The sequence below is a fragment of the Temnothorax nylanderi genome, unplaced genomic scaffold, assembly GCF_030848795.1.
Source record: "Temnothorax nylanderi isolate EJ_2023f unplaced genomic scaffold, tnyl_v1.0 TNYL_tig0601_pilon, whole genome shotgun sequence".
In the NCBI taxonomy this organism is placed as follows: Eukaryota; Metazoa; Arthropoda; class Insecta; order Hymenoptera; family Formicidae; genus Temnothorax; species Temnothorax nylanderi.
This window is the reverse complement of record NW_027249663.1, coordinates 29,938-49,894: the sequence shown is the minus strand read 5'-3', so window position 1 is coordinate 49,894 and position 19,957 is coordinate 29,938. Positions and strand designations below refer to the sequence as shown.

The window sequence follows — 19,957 nt, the reverse complement described above, 5'->3', positions numbered from 1 at the left end:
TTTTTGTGTTTGCAGACGTACCCCATCTCATTAAATTATTAAGAAACAATTTATTTGATTCGGGTTTCAACTTCGATGGTCAAACTCTTGATGCATCTCTTTTGGAAGAGTTGCTACAGTTGAATTGTCAAGATTTAAAAATTGCATTTAATTTGAGCAGAGCTCATCTTGATGCAAAGGGATTCCAACGGCAACGAGTGAAATTAGCGGCCCAAGTATTTTCACTTCGTAATGCAAAGGCTTTAGAATACTGTGGTAAAAAATGATTTATGTCAAAGGAAAATTGGAAGGAAATGTCAAATATGCTGAAACTAATTAATGATTGGTTCGACATCCTTAATACTCAATCGAAATTCGGACAGCATAGTGGCTTACGTGCTTACGGAGTGGACCTGGACAAGCAAAATCAAATTCTTGAGAATATGAACGAATTCATTTTAAAAATGAGAGTAGTCAATAAAACATGCCTTATGCCATTTCAAAAAGGCATATTATTGACTAATAACTCATTGAAACAACTTTTAGTGTACATTAAAGACAAATACTCAGATGAAAATTTTCAACCACAGTACATAATAACCCGAAAACTGTGCCAGGATATTCTGGAAAACTTTTTTTCCTACCTACGAGCAATGGGAGGAGCAAATAGTCACCCATCGCCCGTAGAATTTAGAAACCGTTTGAAATGGTACATTCTTGGTAGACATTCCGAACACGCTATTTCTGTGAGAGGAAACACAGATATTGATAATGCCTCAGCCCCACTATTTGATTTACACGATGTCCATTCTGAGAGTCCCTGCGAATCACATATCTTCAATGAAACGGAAGATGAAGAGTTAGCGGAGGAAGCTGCACTTTTCTTAGGGAACAGCAATTTCCAAGCAAGCCAAGAAGAGACTGAAGGAGAAAACACAGGACTTGATAGTAATGGTATTTCGATTAAATGCAAACTCTTTTTAGATTTTTGTAATTTCTGATAACTATTACTACGTTTACGCGAGCGTTACTTTTGTAGTAACTTACGATAATTCCTTCGCGTAAACGGGATTTTCCTTCGCGTAAACAAGATTTTGTAGTAACTTGCGATAATTTACTCCGCGTAAACGAGTGATATATCGTAAGAAAAATTAAATTGTACTATTTCATAATATGAATTCATCCTGGTTTATAATATATTTAATTATACATAAATGATAATAACTATATAGAGTACAATTAGTATTTAAGAGCAATAATAAGTATATAATACATACTGACAGTAATTACATAAGTAGATAATACGAAAATTTTATTAAATATATATGTATTACAAATTGCAACTTGTATAGGGGAGACCGGGGCTAAAAGGTCAGTTTTTTTTCGGAGCCGATTTTTAACAACAAAATAAATAATTGAAGTTAAATGTGGTATACCACTGTAAAGAGTGAACCTTTAGCTACAAAATTTATTAAGGAAATTTTTATCTACGTCGCTTTGTTTAACCGGTATAGAGCAAAAACGACAACGGTGCAAAAATTGAAATCTCAAAAATGCCGGGGTTTAAGCGTCACCCCCCCTGGGCTGATCAGTCACACTGCATTTTCAATACATATACGTACAGCTAATCCTGAAAAATGATAGGATACATTTTAATAATTGTTTTTTAAGAGAAAAATATAAAAATTTATTTAAAATTTTTATGCGAAACATTAAAAAATAATTGTTTTACCTAGACCTATTCCATAAAACAATTTAGGCACGTGAATACAGAGGTTAACCAAATCGTAAACTCCCCAACGGCACGTCATATTGTCAACGCGGGCAACCACGGGGAACACGCGTGACGGAGTTCCGGTGCCATAGGATCAGCGCGGACCCTCGAGCAACCTAACCAAGCCGCGTTTCTCGCGGGGGAGCGATAAATAGCGACAGGGGGGTTAGAAAAGCTCGCGGTGGAGCGCGACCATTTTACCGACTCGACGGCGTCCTCGCGCCGATTCCTCGACGCGCCGACGACGACGACGACGACGACGACGACGGCCACGACCACCACGACGACGACGGCCACGACCACCACGACGACGACGATGACGACGACGACGACGACGACGACGATGACCACCACGACGACGACGACGACGATGACCACCACGACGACGACGACGACGACGACGATGACCACCACCGACACCACCACCACTACAACGCCGGCGACAATGACGCCGAGACGATGCGGCGAACGCTGGACGATGCGGTCGCACGCGCGACTGTCACTGACACAACGACCAACAACGACGATCTACCGCGCGCGCGGCATGTCAACTCTCGCGCGGAAATCGCGGGATCTCAGAGCCGTGCCGTGCCTCGCCGTACCTCGCCGACGTGCCGTGAGCGCGAGCGATCTCAAAAACAACGGTCCGCCATCTTTTCGGTCGGCCAAAACACCCGTTTTGCGACGATACGTGCGTACTATTTCCCTCCTATACAAACTGACGCACGTGCAAGGGAAGACAGAATCACGCTCAAGGGAAACCTTGCAACCGCATGCTTCCAGGCCGCGGCCCCTTGTTAAAGGGGCACCCCGTCTGGTCCTCCGTAGGGTAGAGTCGGCAGCAGTCGTGACCCGGCCGAGCCCAACACTGGCAGGAGGACAAGCAGAAGCGCCACCAGCGCAACCCGAGGCGCTAATAGTAGAGCGCAGAATCGAAAATTTAATTCATAAGTTCCGTTTAAGATACCGCTACGCGGCGGGTGATAAAAGTAGGCCCATCCGGCACCATTAGCTCAAAAGGTTAGAAAGATAACAAGACGGGCGAGCCTTAGCTTCCGAGCCCGCAACTAAATGTATAAGTTTTGTCGGTTCAATTTCATTTATTTTGAGTTTTGGCCTAAGCGCAGGCAGCGCCAGTTTTATTTTCATTGCGCGAACCGACGCGTAAAGCGCGACAAGGCAAAGGCCACACGCAATCTTCGATTGGTCGGCGCGTCCGACAAATCGCGATCAGCCGCGCGCACAACCGAAAGAGCCACCAATGGCTCACCGGGGCGACCCACGGAGGGGTCATCAGCGACCGCGGGTCAAATCCGAAAACGCGTTCGCGAAATACGGAACCGAGGGTCTCAGGCGACTGAGAGTAATAAATGGCTCACCCGCGAGACCGAAAGAACGATCACAGCCGGTTGGCGTCACGATCGGACGCCCGGATGCGAAGTTAGCGAACATGGGAAATTTGCGAGAAAAAATGACCGATGATCGTCACACGGGACCTGGTACACCCGAAAATCGGGTCGGCGTCGAAGTCCGACCACGCGAAGGTGGGGTTACGTGACCGCCCGCGATCTCGTGAACCAAGCGTCATCGCCGAGAACAGACCACGGTTTCCGACCGGGAAGGTGGCGTAGATGAGTCACCGGGGGTCGGCGTCGACGGCCGACGACGCGAGGTATACCCGGACGTCTTCCACGGGAAGTCGGTCCGGATGCATGATCAGGGACGCGGAATAGGTCGAGCGCACGGGTCGGCGTCGAAAAAACGCAAAAAATGAGCGAGTTGGAAAACCGCTACCCGGGAGCGGAAAGTGGGGGTCGACCTTGTGGTACTACCGTTGGAATTTTCCGTCAATAACTTCTGGAACGTTCGGCGCACAAAAGAGAAAGTTGTTATTGCGCCGCGACGAACATTCCAGAAAGAGAAAGCGGCCGCGAAGCCGGAGTGGGGGTAACGGCCGTAAGTGGGGAGCCACTGAGAGCGACGAGGCTCGAGGCAGTCTCTCGAGGATCGTCGGCACGGTAACTTCTCTCTAAGATATTCACCCGCGTTCGCGTTAAGTCCCGCGAGTATAAGTCGAGTGTTTAAACAATCGTTGCCAACATCCATAACAATCGGGAACGCCCGCGAAACGCGTTAACTATCGTCGATACGAAAGACGACCGGTACTGTGTTACCGAAACGAAGGACTTGCGTGCGTTTAGCGAATGTGCGACGCCATCTTGTGTAAAGAAATATTGTGAACATCCAAGTGTGTGTAAACCGAAGCCTGCGAATAAACAAATTGATTATTTGCGAAATATAAAAGGAATTGTCAGTTAATTATCTCCTTTATACCTGATCAAGCGGATGTCAGCCATCTTGGAGAATCGTTGATCCTGAGCGGAGATAATCGTCGGTGATTCATCGTTGGGGAATGGAGATCGGCCATTCGTTCGAATAATCTGGAAAAGTGCGGTCGTTAAAAAGTTAGCTAACCGAGTTACGTATATACACCTCAGGCGCACGGTGGTCAGCCATCTTGATCGGGCGTTGATCCTGGACGCTGGAAATCATCGGTGATCCATCGGGCGATGACCCTGAAGAGGCATCCGTCGCGAAAACCTGAAAATTTTGATTAATTAACATAGTTGATTGACCAACATACGTATACTTACCCATGCGGGGTGATGGTCAGACATCTCGGCCGTTCGTTGATCCTGATCGAAGGTCGCTACCGGTGATCACTGGGGAGACGGCACAGACGCGCCATCCGTTGCGGGAACCTGAAAATTTATTTAAATTTGGAAGTTAGTTGACCGACGTACCGATACTTACAGGAAGAGGCGGTGGTCCGCCATCTTCGTTCCACGTGGTGATACAGCGGCGATTGGCATTGATGATCCGAGGGGCGACGCGGGAGATCGTCCATCCGTGGCGGGAACCTGAAAATAAAAAGGGGAATAATGAGTTGGGTGACACATTCATAGAACATAACGGGGAAACACTTACCTATACCTTCTCGGTGAACATAGGTCAAACCGAGTGGCGACCGCGATAATTTTTAGTAGGGAAGGACACATAGCCGCGTGAATCGGGCACGAAATTGTACCGTCCGGTTACAACCTAACCTGAAATTGGCGAATTCGCCGTGAGCTGAAGTCGTGCGCCCGGCGCGCCACAGTGACTGACCAGCCCCGGGTGCTTACTGACTGATTAGCCCCAAACACAAGTTTCAGGTTTGATCGCCCACGAAATATTAGACATCAACGATAATGAAAAAACTACACTGGATTCGTGTTCAGCATGCATTACTCTTTATAATCACGTACCGCGAGATTTGGAGAGCAAATATTATTGCAGATATTACAATATTTCCACGCGCAGAAAATTTCACTTTCACCTTCCGAAAACACGTTTGCCCTCGTAAAAATCATAACACGGCAGGTAACCTGCCGAAACTCCGTTGGTCACATGGGTACCATAAGCAGCGTTTACAATGTTAATAGCGAGTTCGCACAATATACAGGTTCCGAGATATTTGATTTGACACTTCAACCCCGTTGACCTTTTAGCCCCGGTCTCCCCTACATATATATGTATTACAAATAGCAATATATATATATATAATAAATATAAAGATTATAACTAATTATCATTGTCTTTTTTTGTTGATATTTTATTTAGACTTTTAGGCCGATATTTATAATCCGTTCTTATTTTAAGATCGCCTTAAGTAATGTCTTAAGATGTTAATACGGTTCTGTGATTGGTTTATGACATCTTAAGATGATCTTAAATATAAAAACCGACTATGAATACCGACCTTAGTTACACATCATTTTGGTTATATTTTTCAGCTATAACACATTATGTTGCAAAGGATAACGAGTTGAAATTATTAAAAGAGTTCGAGGCCAGCATTGCAGCACAGGACATCGAATCAGAAGCACTAATTTACATAACGGGTTATGTAGCACACCGATTTCGACACAAATATCCAATGCTAGGATGTGCAACCAAAGCAATGCCTCCCTGTGATAACTGGTTGTCATTCATATCACGCGGAAACTGTATTCATCCTTCTGCAGAATTTTTGACAGCTGCACAAGTAATGAATAAAGAATTCAAATTATTCCATGGTGATTTCTTAAATTTAGAAGACAAAATTTTTGATAAACTAACGCATATACTTCATTCAAAAATTGCTAATGACTTTCCAACGGAGGTCATAGCATGTTTGGTTAGAACCAGAACATATATACGGTTAAGAACAATTAATAATGAAATAAAAATGAATAATATAAAAAAAAATAGAAAAAAAACGAAGCATATGTGCAATATTATTATTTAGATAGCACTATATATATTTTCTTACATTTTCCTTTATTTATAAGTTTTATTTTCTATTGTATTGTTTCAATATTGTATTGTTTATTAGTTTTCAGTAGTGTTAGAAACGGGTAAAAATAGACGAGGAGAGATTGTGTTGTATGCGGCATCTAGTCGGTCAATCTAGTTGCAAAAATAGTACGGTCAAGCCGTCACAGAGGGTAGCCTATGCGACGATGCAGCAGAGTCGCTGTAATTACGAAATCGCGCGCGAAAGCGGCGCGTGCGGCGTAGCGCACCAGCAACGGATCGCGTGACGACGGTAGGAGAGCGGGACTGCGCATGTGCAGGCGTGCGTGTTCGTGCGTGCAGCTCGCCGAGACGAACATTCGAGAACAGTCAGTCGTCCTGTACGCGTCTTTAGGATACTCGAGCCTTCCGCTCTTACGAAATTGAAAAAGCGAGACGTATTTTAATAGCGTATCGTTGTAAACGAAGAAGTCTGTCTGGTCTTCCTTACGGAAAGGAACCTGCTGCAATCGGCCCGTCTACAAGGACGTTGTGAGAAGACGCTACGGATAATTGTATGGCTCAATCGCCATTATCTAAGAGAAGGACGACACGACCACGTGGTGAAAATCGGAACACCCGATTAATGGGTTTAGTCATCACGACTATCAGTCAAAAGATTCTCGGTCGGAACAAGGAAAGCCTCAATAATAAGGTATTTTCTTATGCATTCTGCCTTTCATTGATCGTTAATACAAAAGCTAACGTACGGTTTAGCAATCGGATGGTGAACTAATGTTCCTCGTATAACGATCTTTGATTGCAGAATTGTCGAATGGACAATGCGAGGAATACTTTCTCAACAAACGAGAAGTCGTGGACTGTTCAAATCCACGCTACATTCTTTTGCAAGACTGAGCTCAGTATAATTCTTTTACTTTATCTTTTCTTGTGGTTGCAACCCGATTAAATAGTTAATGATCTTTTCTGTAAAGAGCTTAAAATCACATTGTCAAGATTGATTACTAAAAGAGAAACGTAATTACGATATTCACTTGAATCCTGCGTTACACTTGCGTTTATTGTGGTTCAAAACCGCTACTATTGATACTTCTTGCGTTGATAAGATAAAACTTATTATCTGCTTATTATTAATTATTACTTGATTGAATTATCTCTTCATCTTTAACTGAGTTCGATTATTACACGCTATATTACTTATTGGATATTATTCTTTTATTGCTTGAATTAATGTGTCAATTAATCTATAAAAGTGCGTTACATTTGACTTGTAGAATTACTCAGAACATGCTGTCTTATCGGAATTCTTTACCTATTTTTGAGAATAGTCAATACTCTTTCGAGCAAGTAGAATGCTATATTATTCAATCACTTCATCATAAATGACTATTATCTGATTATCAGCAAATTGACGCATTACTTCATTTATGATTATTTCTTGTATTATATTCAATGATGTTGATTCGTATTATATTCTTTAAATGTATCTAACATGAATGATCCTTTTTGTGAGATAGATTAAGTCAGAATTATACTTGACTACGTCAAGATGTTCAAAATATGAGCAAACATGATGTCTATTTTCTTTTGATGAGCCTTATTATTTTATACAGGATTATAATATTAATTTCTGCTCAAGAAAGGATTATTCTTTACTGATTATTCTTATTTATTGTATTTAATGCATCTGATTATTTTGTACGAAACATGATTATGATACTTATGTATCTATTATGAAACAAACCTACTTTGTGATACGAGTTAGTTCAAAAATACACAATCTCTTTTCGTCAACTCTAAGGTCAATGTGTCGTTTCCTATTTTGCTATTCATGAGTCCAGGCTTCCGCGCGAGCTTGTGCTTCAAACAATGGTCCTTCGAGCCGGATATGTAATTCCGGATTTGTAGTTTCGGATATGTAATTCCGGATTTGTAGTTTTGGATTAGTGATTCCGGATATTCGGTTCCGGATGTTATTTCTATATACGGTCATTTACTTTATACGTCCGGATACGGAAGCGATACATCAAGTTAAATTAGAAGTACGTGAAAAGCATTCCGCTTGAATAACATCGAGATTGATAACCAGAGATATTACTAAACGGTAAAATGGATTCGATATTCTATCATATCAATCAACAACTCATGTCGAGTCACTTCATAGCAAACGCTTATGATAATTTCATCGGTGAAAATTCCACGGGAATTACAAGAGTAAGAATAGAAAAGTACTTGTCAACCCTCGCTACTTTTTGGACTAGGTTCAATAAACAACATGACGAACTGTTAACGAAAATCTCTGAACTTGAACTAGTAGAAAGGTTGTCAGCTCTATCTCATTCGTATTTTTCTGAACAAATACAATCGGACACACATGTGTGTTACTTAGCGGTTGTTGAAAAGATTAAAGCTCTTCTCGCTACAGAACGACCGGTTGTAGCAAGCTCTTCGCTGAATCAATCTTTCGATCGATCGATTGTAGCAAACTCTTCGACGATTCAATCTCTAGAACAATCAATGGCAGCAGGCTCGTTGTCAACTCAAGCTCAAAATAAGGATATTTCTAGAACAAACGATACGCAGGGTCAAAATGCTAGGCTTCCTTATATCAAAATCCCAAATTTTAACGGAGATCCGACAAAGTGGCTTAGTTATAGAGATTTGTTTACCTCTCTCGTCTTAAACAAGACGCATTTAACAGACGTTGAGAAATTACAATATTTAAAAACAAGTTTGACCGACACCGCGGCTCACTTGATTGAAAACACAACACTCACTTCGGAAAACTTAACAAGGGCGTGGAATTCATTATTGTCTTTCTATGATAATCCTAGACTTCAAGTCAACACGGTATTACAAGCAATCTTTAACTTAAAAGCTATGACTAAAGAATCTGCTAGCGAACTAGAACATCTATATACTACTTTTATTCAACATTATAGAACTTTACAAACATTACGACGCCCTGTGGAAACGTGGGATGATATGATCGTTTTCATGATAACACAAAGGTTAGATTCAGAATCGGTTAAAGCTTGGGAGAACAGACTAGGTTCAACAAAGGTACCTCCATCGTGGCGGGACCTTGACGAATTTTTGATTACTCGCCTCTTTACCCTCAAAGCTTATGAAAAGTCTCGAGGAGGAAAAACTGGATGGAAGCCTCAAATGGCTACGGCCAAAGCTCATTTTCAAGGAAAATCAGGTGACTCTTCCTCGTCTGAAGCATCGAATTGTCCTATTTGTAGGGAGAAACATTATATTGCACAATGTCCTAAATATGTTGATGAGACGGTTGCTCAGAAATTGGCATTAGTAGCTAAGCATAAATTATGCTATAATTGTCTAGGGAAACATAGAGTAGCAAACTGTAGGGTGACCAAACGTTGTAAGACGTGTAGTCGAAAGCACCACACAACAATACACAGGGTGGATACTTCGTCAGGAGAAGATGCGAATTTAGAATCAAAAACACAGTCCAACCCTGCCGTAACAGAACAGGAATAGGTGAACAGAAATCTAATAAGACCAAGGGGCTTACCTCGTTTACCTTGAGTTCGCATTTCGGATCTGATTTGAATTTAAATGTTTCTGCTTACATTCTACCTAAACTTACTTCTTCGATCCCGTCGACTAAATTACAACCAGGATCGTGGCCTCATTTGGAGGGAATCATACTGGCCGATCCCGAATTCTTAAAGCCCGGTTCAATTGATTTGATAATAGGTGCGGACATTTGTGGCTCTTTGCTTAAAGGTAAAGTGATAAAAGGTCCGGATGGAACGCCAGTGGCGCAAGCTACCGAGTTGGGTTGGGTAGTTTCGGGGCCAACTACGATTGGAACTCCATCAGTAAATAGACAGAGCTATCACGTATCAGTTAATCAAGAACTTTACGATTTAGTTTATAAATTCTGGGAATTAGAAGAAGTTCCTTCTTCCAAAGTTCCAATCCTGTCTAAAGAAGAACAAGAATGTGAGGACTATTTTCTCTCTACTCATAGGAGAGACGAAACAGGTAGATACATTGTTAAACTCCCGTTCAAATCAAATCCTAATAGACTTGGTAATTCAAAAGATAAGGCTTTACGATTAATCAGAAGTTTATCTGGACGATTCAAATCGAATTCGAATTATTCTAAAATATATTCGGACTTCATGGTAGAGTATCAGGGCTTGGGTCATATGAAAAGAGTTCCTTCGTCACAAGCTGAACCAACTCCGGCGTATTATCTCCCTCACCACGGCGTGTTGCGAGAGCAGAGTCTAACCACTAAGTTAAGAGTTGTTTTCAACGGATCAAGTCCAACTACTACGGGTGTATCTCTCAATGATTTATTGCATACAGGTGCTAAATTGCAAATTGATTTGTTCGACGTACTCTTTTGGTTTCGCCTCTTTCTTTACGTATTTATAGCTGACATCGAGAAGATGTTCAGACAAATTAAGGTAGATCCATCGGATTGGGACTTTCAGAGAATCTTTTGGTTAGATGAATTGCTGCAAATCATCATTTTTGTCTTAACAACTGTTACTTATGGTCAGGTGTGTTCACCTTTCTTGGCTTTGCGGACTCTTATTCAATTGTTAAAGGATGAAGGACATCGATTTCCCTTAGCTATTCCAATAATGGAGAAGGGTAGATATGTGGATGAATTTCATGGCGGAGCGGATTCAATTAAAGAAGCTCAACAGAAGGTTGATCATCTGGATCAGCTCTGCATGGCGGGCGGTTTCGTACTGAAGAAATGGATGAGTAATCACCCTGATGTATTGGAATATATTCCAGCCGAGAGAAAGATTACGTCGCATTCTATTTCGTTTAATGAAGGAAATACTGTGCACATTCTCGGACTTTCATGGAATGCTGTATCGGATTCATTTGAATTTAGTTTCGGACTCCCTACATTAAAAACTGTCACCAAAAGGACTGTTCTGTCTACTATTGCTAGATTTTTTGATCCGATAGGGTTTTTGTCACCCATTACTGTTGTCGGTAAGATATTTGTTCAAGATTTATGGTCGGCTAAGTTGGATTGGGATGAACCGTTGCCGGATAGGCTGCTTAAGAAATGGATAGATTTTGTGAATAGTTTACAAAATATACCGAAATTCGAATTTCCGAGATGGATAGGATTAAAGTCAGATTCTCTGATTGAAGTTCACGGCTTCAGTGATGCTTCGCAGCGTGCCATGGCAACCGTTGTTTATGTTAGAGTAATTTCGAGCGACGGTAAAATTACAATTTGCTTCATAGCTTCGAAAACAAAGGTCGCCCCGTTAAAAAAGCTTACTATTCCGCGTTTGGAATTGGCTGCAGCTGTTTTGTTAGTGAAACTCGTTTTGCATATCATTAAAGTAATGGAGTTACCTAATATTCCTATTTTTCTAAGAATAGATTCTGAAGTTGCACTTACTTGGATTCTCGGACATCCATCTAAATGGAAAGACTTTGTTCAGAATAGAGTTAGCTTTATTCAAAAGATGTTACCTCAGGCAGTTTGGCAATTCATTTCTGGTAAAGAAAATCCTGCGGATTTGGCTACTCGAGGTCTAACCCCTCAACAGTTATTAGAATTTAGAACATGGTGGACAGAACCTCATTGGCTTTCGCAACAGCAGTCAACTTGGTCTAATGATTCTTACTCTCTTTCGTCAAGCGAAAATTTAGAGGAAAGACCTATTAAAGTAGCGACTACTCTTGAATCAAAATCCCCAAAAATCTGGGATTTAATTAATAAATATTCAGATTTGACTAAACTTATACGAATAACTGCTCTTTGCAAAAGGGTTGTAAAACGATTTCGAGGAATAAAAGAATCCTCTTTTAATAATCCGTTAACAGTAACCGAGTTGACTGATTCTAAGTTGTTTTGGATCAAGACTGTTCAACAGGCACACTTTTCCTACGAACTTAAGACTTTAGCAGACGGTAAAGACTTACCGAAATCAAATGGCTTTTTTTTAAAAAAAAAAACTCAAGCCACGACTTGATAAAGATAGACTATTGAGAGTAGGAGGTCGAATTGTCGTTCGATCATTTATCCTTAAATGTGTCGTATGTACTAGGTTTCGCCAGAAAAGAGCACATCAAATCATGGGTCAGTTACCTATTGAAAGGTATCCTACATCGAAGTGGCCTTTAGGTCGGGTTGTTAAGACTCATCCGAGTCAAGACAGTCATACTAGAGTTGTTACTATAAGTACGCAGACTTCTGGATTACAAAGACCTATCACTAAACTTTGTCTTCTTCCTATCAATACAAATACTTTATAGTTGATTCGTTATCTACGATAAACGAAGGCGGGCGGTATGTTAGAAACGGGTAAAAATAGACGAGGAGAGATTGTGTTGTATGCGGCATCTAGTCGGTCAATCTAGTTGCAAAAATAGTACGGTCAAGCCGTCACAGAGGGTAGCCTATGCGACGATGCAGCAGAGTCGCTGTAATTACGAAATCGCGCGCGAAAGCGGCGCGTGCGGCGTAGCGCACCAGCAACGGATCGCGTGACGACGGTAGGAGAGCGGGACTGCGCATGTGCAGGCGTGCGTGTTCGTGCGTGCAGCTCGCCGAGACGAACATTCGAGAACAGTCAGTCGTCCTGTACGCGTCTTTAGGATACTCGAGCCTTCCGCTCTTACGAAATTGAAAAAGCGAGACGTATTTTAATAGCGTATCGTTGTAAACGAAGAAGTCTGTCTGGTCTTCCTTACGGAAAGGAACCTGCTGCAATCGGCCCGTCTACAAGGACGTTGTGAGAAGACGCTACGGATAATTGTATGGCTCAATCGCCATTATCTAAGAGAAGGACGACACGACCACGTGGTGAAAATCGGAACACCCGATTAATGGGTTTAGTCATCACGACTATCAGTCAAAAGATTCTCGGTCGGAACAAGGAAAGCCTCAATAATAAGATATTTTCTTATGCATTCTGCCTTTCATTGATCGTTAATACAAAAGCTAACGTACGGTTTAGCAATCGGATGGTGAACTAATGTTCCTCGTATAACGATCTTTGATTGCAGAATTGTCGAATGGACAATGCGAGGAATACTTTCTCAACAAACGAGAAGTCGTGGACTGTTCAAATCCACGCTACATTCTTTTGCAAGACTGAGCTCAGTATAATTCTTTTACTTTATCTTTTCTTGTGGTTGCAACCCGATTAAATAGTTAATGATCTTTTCTGTAAAGAGCTTAAAATCACATTGTCAAGATTGATTACTAAAAGAGAAACGTAATTACGATATTCACTTGAATCCTGCGTTACACTTGCGTTTATTGTGGTTCAAAACCGCTACTATTGATACTTCTTGCGTTGATAAGATAAAACTTATTATCTGCTTATTATTAATTATTACTTGATTGAATTATCTCTTCATCTTTAACTGAGTTCGATTATTACACGCTATATTACTTATTGGATATTATTCTTTTATTGCTTGAATTAATGTGTCAATTAATCTATAAAAGTGCGTTACATTTGACTTGTAGAATTACTCAGAACATGCTGTCTTATCGGAATTCTTTACCTATTTTTGAGAATAGTCAATACTCTTTCGAGCAAGTAGAATGCTATATTATTCAATCACTTCATCATAAATGACTATTATCTGATTATCAGCAAATTGACGCATTACTTCATTTATGATTATTTCTTGTATTATATTCAATGATGTTGATTCGTATTATATTCTTTAAATGTATCTAACATGAATGATCCTTTTTGTGAGATAGATTAAGTCAGAATTATACTTGACTACGTCAAGATGTTCAAAATATGAGCAAACATGATGTCTATTTTCTTTTGATGAGCCTTATTATTTTATACAGGATTATAATATTAATTTCTGCTCAAGAAAGGATTATTCTTTACTGATTATTCTTATTTATTGTATTTAATGCATCTGATTATTTTGTACGAAACATGATTATGATACTTATGTATCTATTATGAAACAAACCTACTTTGTGATACGAGTTAGTTCAAAAATACACAATCTCTTTTCGTCAACTCTAAGGTCAATGTGTCGTTTCCTATTTTGCTATTCATGAGTCCAGGCTTCCGCGCGAGCTTGTGCTTCAAACAAGTAGTGTACAATATGAGTTTATGTTAATATTTATGAATACACATATATTTTTACTTCAAATATATATATTATATATATAAATACTATGTTCTTATTTCTGATTAGTTATTCACGTTTGAAATACGCGCGTTACCAAATGAGTAAAATCTGATTGGTTGAAATTTCGGTCCCGCCCCACATGCCGCCATTATGCGCAATGTCTCACCTTTTATATTTCCACCATGTGTATGGATATAATGTCCCTAGATAGGCAGATATAACCTTTCAACCTTCCAAAATTAGATGTCTATATAAACATTGGAGAAAGGAAATAAAAGTTAGAAAAGGTAAAACATTTAATACACTTAATAAACATTTAATAATAGTTATTTGTGTAACAAGTGAGGTAAGATGGAAATTGCGGAAGGCGCCTTCGGCTCGTGCGTCCAACTGCTCCGCACCTGCAATTTTCAACCTACCGCACGTGTTACATACCCTATTTTATATTACAAGTGCGTGGAAAGTGGCCTATTACGCGCGTAAAACGTGCATACTTAGATGTTTTATTATCACCATCAATAAAAGTGTAATATCATTGAAGATAAACTTTTTCCAACAGATTATTTGTGGGTGGAAGGAGATATCTGTGAGGTGTCAATGCTGCTCATAAATCCTTTACCATTTGAATTGCACGTGTCTAACATAAGACTTTTGACAAACGGTGTAGTATTTGAATCGATACCAGAAAGTATTAGCCTGCCTGCTGAGTCTGGTCCGATTGCGGTTACGTTAGCAGGCAGACCCAAGGAAGTTGTGGTGATTTAGAAATACTCGGATTCAGCACGCATACATTAGGAGTTAAATCTAACTGTAGAGTGAGATACATGGAGGTATGTTACATCCTCAATATACGGTCGAAGTCATTCCAGCCTTACCAAGATATGATGTCGCAACTAGTTTGCCTCAAACTGCTAGTTTCAGTTCCGGCGACAATATAATTAGCAGTGCGAGTATATTTCTCTATGGCGGTGAGAGGTTTGTGTCTACTGTTAGCATTAACAAAATTTTTTCCCTTAATATTATTTTCGTGTAAAATGGTTTCGCTTACATTTGCAGCGCCGAGTGTACCGTGACGATAACGAACGCCAGTCAAGTTCCTATTGAAATGGTCGATTTATTAGTACAGTCCACTCTGGATGCTGTAACTGAGAGTAAAATTTTCAAATGGAGCGATGAGAATCTAATGACGCAATTGCCTTTACAACCTGGCAGCAGTGCGAGTCTTACTTTATATCTGTATGCAGCGACGGATTTTATAGCGACTTCGATTAGAAATGGTAATATAATCGTTAATTATATTATTATGCTAACATAATTTTGAAATTTTATTAATTTTTCCTCTTTGCTAAATTTACAATTTATTTCCAGATGTCACTGTCATAGTCAACCAAGTAGTTTAATGTCACATTCAGCCCACAGTTCTTTACCATCTAGGCTTAGTTCTCCGTCTCATACGAAAAGACAATCCGAGCTGACCTCTTCCTTCAGATCGGGAATAAGTTCGCACTCCGGCTACTCTTCTTTAGCAAGCACGCGTTTGTCGAAACTTGTGGTACCTTTGCAGACGTCTAATATTATCGAAGGTCAATTGAGGATAAAATATTCAGGAGGTGAAGGCTTTGTAACTGGATACTGCAGAATTTCATCTGTTTTTATAACCATTGAGATGCTACCCAGTGTGCAGATTACTAATTGGGATGTGTTGCCGGCTGAAACGTAAGTCACGAAAACGGAAATATTTCGTAAAATAGTATTTATTTATACAATTTGTATTTCATATGTTATCGCACATATTTTATCTATAAAAATTCTTTCGCTAACAATTTTTAGACCATTGCAATTTTATCTCGTACTGGACGTGACAAACATGACAAATCACGAAATGGAATTGCACTATACGCAAAATAAATGTATATACATGGAAGGTAAAGAACCATGTAGAATTCCTGTTCCAGTTCACCGATGTCCACTTAATAAATTATCTATGGTAATAACGGAGACGTGTCCCTGGTGGAAATAATTTTACAAATTTTTACGCAAAAATTATGCAAAAACTACAATTTCTTATAATATAATTACAACTTTTCACGCTATTTTCACGTAATTTTTACGTCAAAAGTACGCGATTTGGGCCATGTTTGTAATTTTTCATAAATTTACGTAGAAATTTTTATGAATAACTACAACTTTTTGGATATACTACAAAAAAAATATAAAATTTACTTAAATTCTCTCGTTAAACATTATTTTATTGCTGAAAATCTTGATTACGTGCAAGCTTAATTAAATAAATTTATATATTGCACTTAGAAAATTTGCCTACCACAGCTGGATTTGAACCTGAAACCCCTGGCTCTTGAGTCAGTCACCTTCCGCACTGTGCTACAACATTGATTGATGAAGACGTTTCGTATTGTCTATATATGTTACACTTATTGTTAGCAGACGTACGGAAGGTGTCAGCTCTTAATAGGGTCGGCTCATTATATATATATATACTAGCTGGTTACCCGGGCTTCGCCCCGGAGGACATATGTAATAAGACACGCAAATATTCTCTCTCTCTCTCTCTCTCTCTCTCTCTCTCTCTCTCTCTCTCTCTCTCTCTCTCTCTCTCTCTCTCTCTCTCTCTCTCTCTCTCTCTCTCTCTCTCTCTCTCTTTCTTTCGCGACAATATATCCGATTATACTATTAAAATATAAGCCCGTTTCTCTTAATATCACGATCTCTTAAGGGGATCCTGCAGCCGTATGATTTACCGACATTATCGTTTTCACATAAATCTTTTAATTGGCTTTATAGAATTGCAAAAATCTTTTACAGAATTAAAGTACGCACAAAAATCTAGGCTAGCAAACGCGATTTTATATAAAAAAACACCAAAAAATTAAAAATGTTACTTATTTGGGCACATACAGCTGTCACCTGACGACAATATTTGGTTAAAACAAAAATTCTGCAGTTTATACATACATAATGTTTGTCTCCTAGCCTTAGGAAAACATGTAGGAATAATATCGTGCAAGTAGAAGTAAGATTCAATGCGTACAATAAAAGAAAAATGTGAATTTTATTTTAGTACTGCAAATACGGATGCAGACTGACAAGAAGAGCAGCAACAGTAGTTGTCGAATCTTGCAAGAGATGGCGAGCAATCAAACAAGGACAGATGTCATTTCGTTAGACAAAGACAGATATAGGGAAAACAAAATTAGAAAGGTTGACATTATCGACATCGAGGAAGTTCGTCTGTCACTGCAAGATCCTCTTAATCCTTTACTTCTTTTATACAATACGAAATTATGCGCGATTTTAAAATTCAATCTATAGAAAAGACAACTTCATAAATTCATAAGTTGCCAATTTCATTTATTAATTGTCGTTTTTCTTAATGCCCGGTCTACAATGGATGTTGTAGGTCGTAAGTCGTAAGAATTGGCCAATCACAGTTAATTATTCTTTGACCGCAAAAAGAATAATAGACTGTGATTGGTCAATTCTTACACGGAGAAAATTTTATATTAAATTTTACTATGCTGCCGCACCAACTGCGGACCATCAAGACGCCCAAGTTTAAATGCTATAGTCTTATAGTAAAATTACTATGTCCATAGCATTTAGTGCTATGATCATAGCATTTAATGCTATAATTATAGTATTCATGTATAATTCATATATAATTCTTTGAGATTCAATTATTTCCCGAAAAATTGGAAAAATTAAAAAAACCAGTTTCCGAAAAGATCAATAACAAAAACTGTACACATCATGGCGCTCCCCAGAAAATTCTACCCCTACTTCATATACAATTCTTTAAGATTCGGTCAATTAATTCCCGAAAAATTAAAAAAATTTCGATACCGGCTTCCAAAAAGATCGGTAACGAAAAATTATACACTTTATAGCACTCCCCGGAAATTTCTACCCCTGTTTGGTCTATAATTCTTTGAGATTCAATCAATTATTTCCCGAAAAATTAAAAAAATTAGAAAACAAAAATTAGAAAAATTAGAAAAATTAAAAAAACCGGTTTCCAGAAAATCAGTAACAAAAAACTATACACATAGTGGCACTCCCCGGAAAATTCTACCCCTATTTCATATACTTTTGATAAAAATTCGGTTCAGAGGTTTAGGCTGAGCGATATTAAAGAATCCGTGAAAACACGTTTTACTCCTTTTTACCCCGTTAGGGCTCGAATTTCTAAAAATCCCTTCTTAGTGGCACTCCCCGGAAAATTCTACCCCTATTTCATATACTTTTGGTAAAAATTCGGTTCAGGGGTTTGGGCTGGGCGTTGATGAGTGAGTGAGTGAGTGAGTGAGTCAGTCAGGACATCTTCCTTTATATATATAGATTTTTATTATATATATATATATATATATATATATATATATATATATATATTTCTTACAAAATTGATGTCGGTCATCTATTCGATATCGAATCGATGACTTATCGACATCGAATTTGACATTGAAAATCAGCCGATTTCAATCAAATTGTTTTGGCATTAAGTTGCTTCTTTCTAAGTTACTTGTGTTCAAAACTCTAAAAATTTTGTCTAAAATTAAGAGACTATCACCATACAGTATGCAGATAGTCATCGATTCGATGTCGATCGATATCGAATCGATGACTATGCATACTCTCATATGGTGACAGGCCGATATTCATAGTCGGTTCTTATATTCAAGTCCGTCTTAAGTTGAATCTTAAAATGTCATGAACCAATCGCATAGCCGTATTAAGCCTCTTGCACAATGCCAGGCAACAGGCAATAGGAACAGGAAATAACAAAAAAATCGTTAATTACAACCTAAAAAATTCGAATACTATGATTGGTTGGCAACAGGCAATAGGCACAGAATTTCCAACGTGACGGAAACTCTGTGTCTATTGCCTGTGTCACTGTTTATTCTGTATTTATACATGTATTTATACATGATTTCTGATTTCTATTCCCTGTTCCTATTGCCTGTTGCCTGGCATTGTGCAAGGGGCTTTAGCGTCTTAAGACATAACTTAAGACGGTCTTGAAATATCCGACTATGAATACCGGCCATTAGTCTCTTAATTTTAGACAAAATTTTTAGAGTTTTGAACACAGGTAACTTAGAAAGAAGCAACTCTTGATGCCAAAACAATTTGATTGAAATCAGCTGATTTTTTATGTTAATTTCGATGTCGATGAGTTTTCGGTGAATCGACGTTGAATTGACGTCGATTCGACATCAACCTTCTCACTGGATAAACATACTAAATATGCGACATGTTCGACATTTTTACATCAGGCTATGCTGAAATCTACAACTTTCAATAAGATCTGTTTCTATTCCTGCACTGCTAAACTAGTGCACACTGATGCAGTATAAGTTAGAGTGGGACAAGTATACTTTGTTTATATCTTACATTTAATCATAAAAATATTTTTAGAATATTGTAGAAAGTTGTAAATAGTTGTAATTTTTACAATAATTTGCAACTTCTACAAATTACTAAAATTTTGATAAAAAATGTTGTTAGAACGTTGTAGAAAGTTGTAAATAGTTGTGATTTTTACAATAATCTACAACTTCTACAATTTACTACGTTCTCATAAAAAATATTCGCAGAATGTTGTAGATAGTTATAAATAGTTATGATTTTTACAATAATCTACAACTTCTACGATTTACTACGTCTCATAAAAATGTTCGTAAAAAAGTTGTTACAATTTTCTATTACTTTTTA

At 38.9% G+C, this 19,957-nt stretch overlaps 2 protein-coding genes, 2 long non-coding RNA genes and 1 pseudogene across 4 annotated transcripts in view; 3 read left to right on the top strand and 2 right to left on the bottom strand.

Annotated features, from left to right (window-relative positions):
* Positions 1-1,151: 1,151 nt before the first annotated feature.
* LOC139784251 (uncharacterized) lies at positions 1,152-4,499 on the bottom strand. Its single transcript, XR_011721517.1, has 2 exons — positions 4,408-4,499; positions 1,152-4,354 (listed from the first exon to the last, which is right to left on the bottom strand). It is a non-coding gene; the product is annotated as an uncharacterized lncRNA (long non-coding RNA).
* Positions 4,348-19,957, top strand: part of LOC139784246 (protein brunelleschi-like) — a 16,709-nt pseudogene continuing 1,099 nt past the window's right edge.
* LOC139784244 (uncharacterized) lies at positions 5,866-10,562 on the top strand. Its single transcript, XM_071723409.1, has 2 exons — positions 5,866-6,785; positions 6,897-10,562. Exon 2 carries the CDS (start codon positions 8,201-8,203, stop codon positions 9,596-9,598), a length of 1,398 nt encoding a protein of 465 aa, XP_071579510.1. The 5' UTR covers positions 5,866-6,785; positions 6,897-8,200; the 3' UTR covers positions 9,599-10,562.
* The window catches only part of LOC139784245 (uncharacterized), a 25,619-nt gene continuing 21,622 nt past the window's right edge, over positions 15,961-19,957 (bottom strand). Inside the window, exon 5 of the mRNA XM_071723414.1 lies at positions 15,961-16,231. The gene's annotated coding sequence lies outside the window, so the exon portion shown is untranslated. The remainder of the gene's footprint in view (positions 16,232-19,957) is intronic.
* Positions 16,218-18,588, top strand: LOC139784248 (uncharacterized). Its single transcript, XR_011721513.1, has 2 exons — positions 16,218-17,054; positions 17,143-18,588. It is a non-coding gene; the product is annotated as an uncharacterized lncRNA (long non-coding RNA).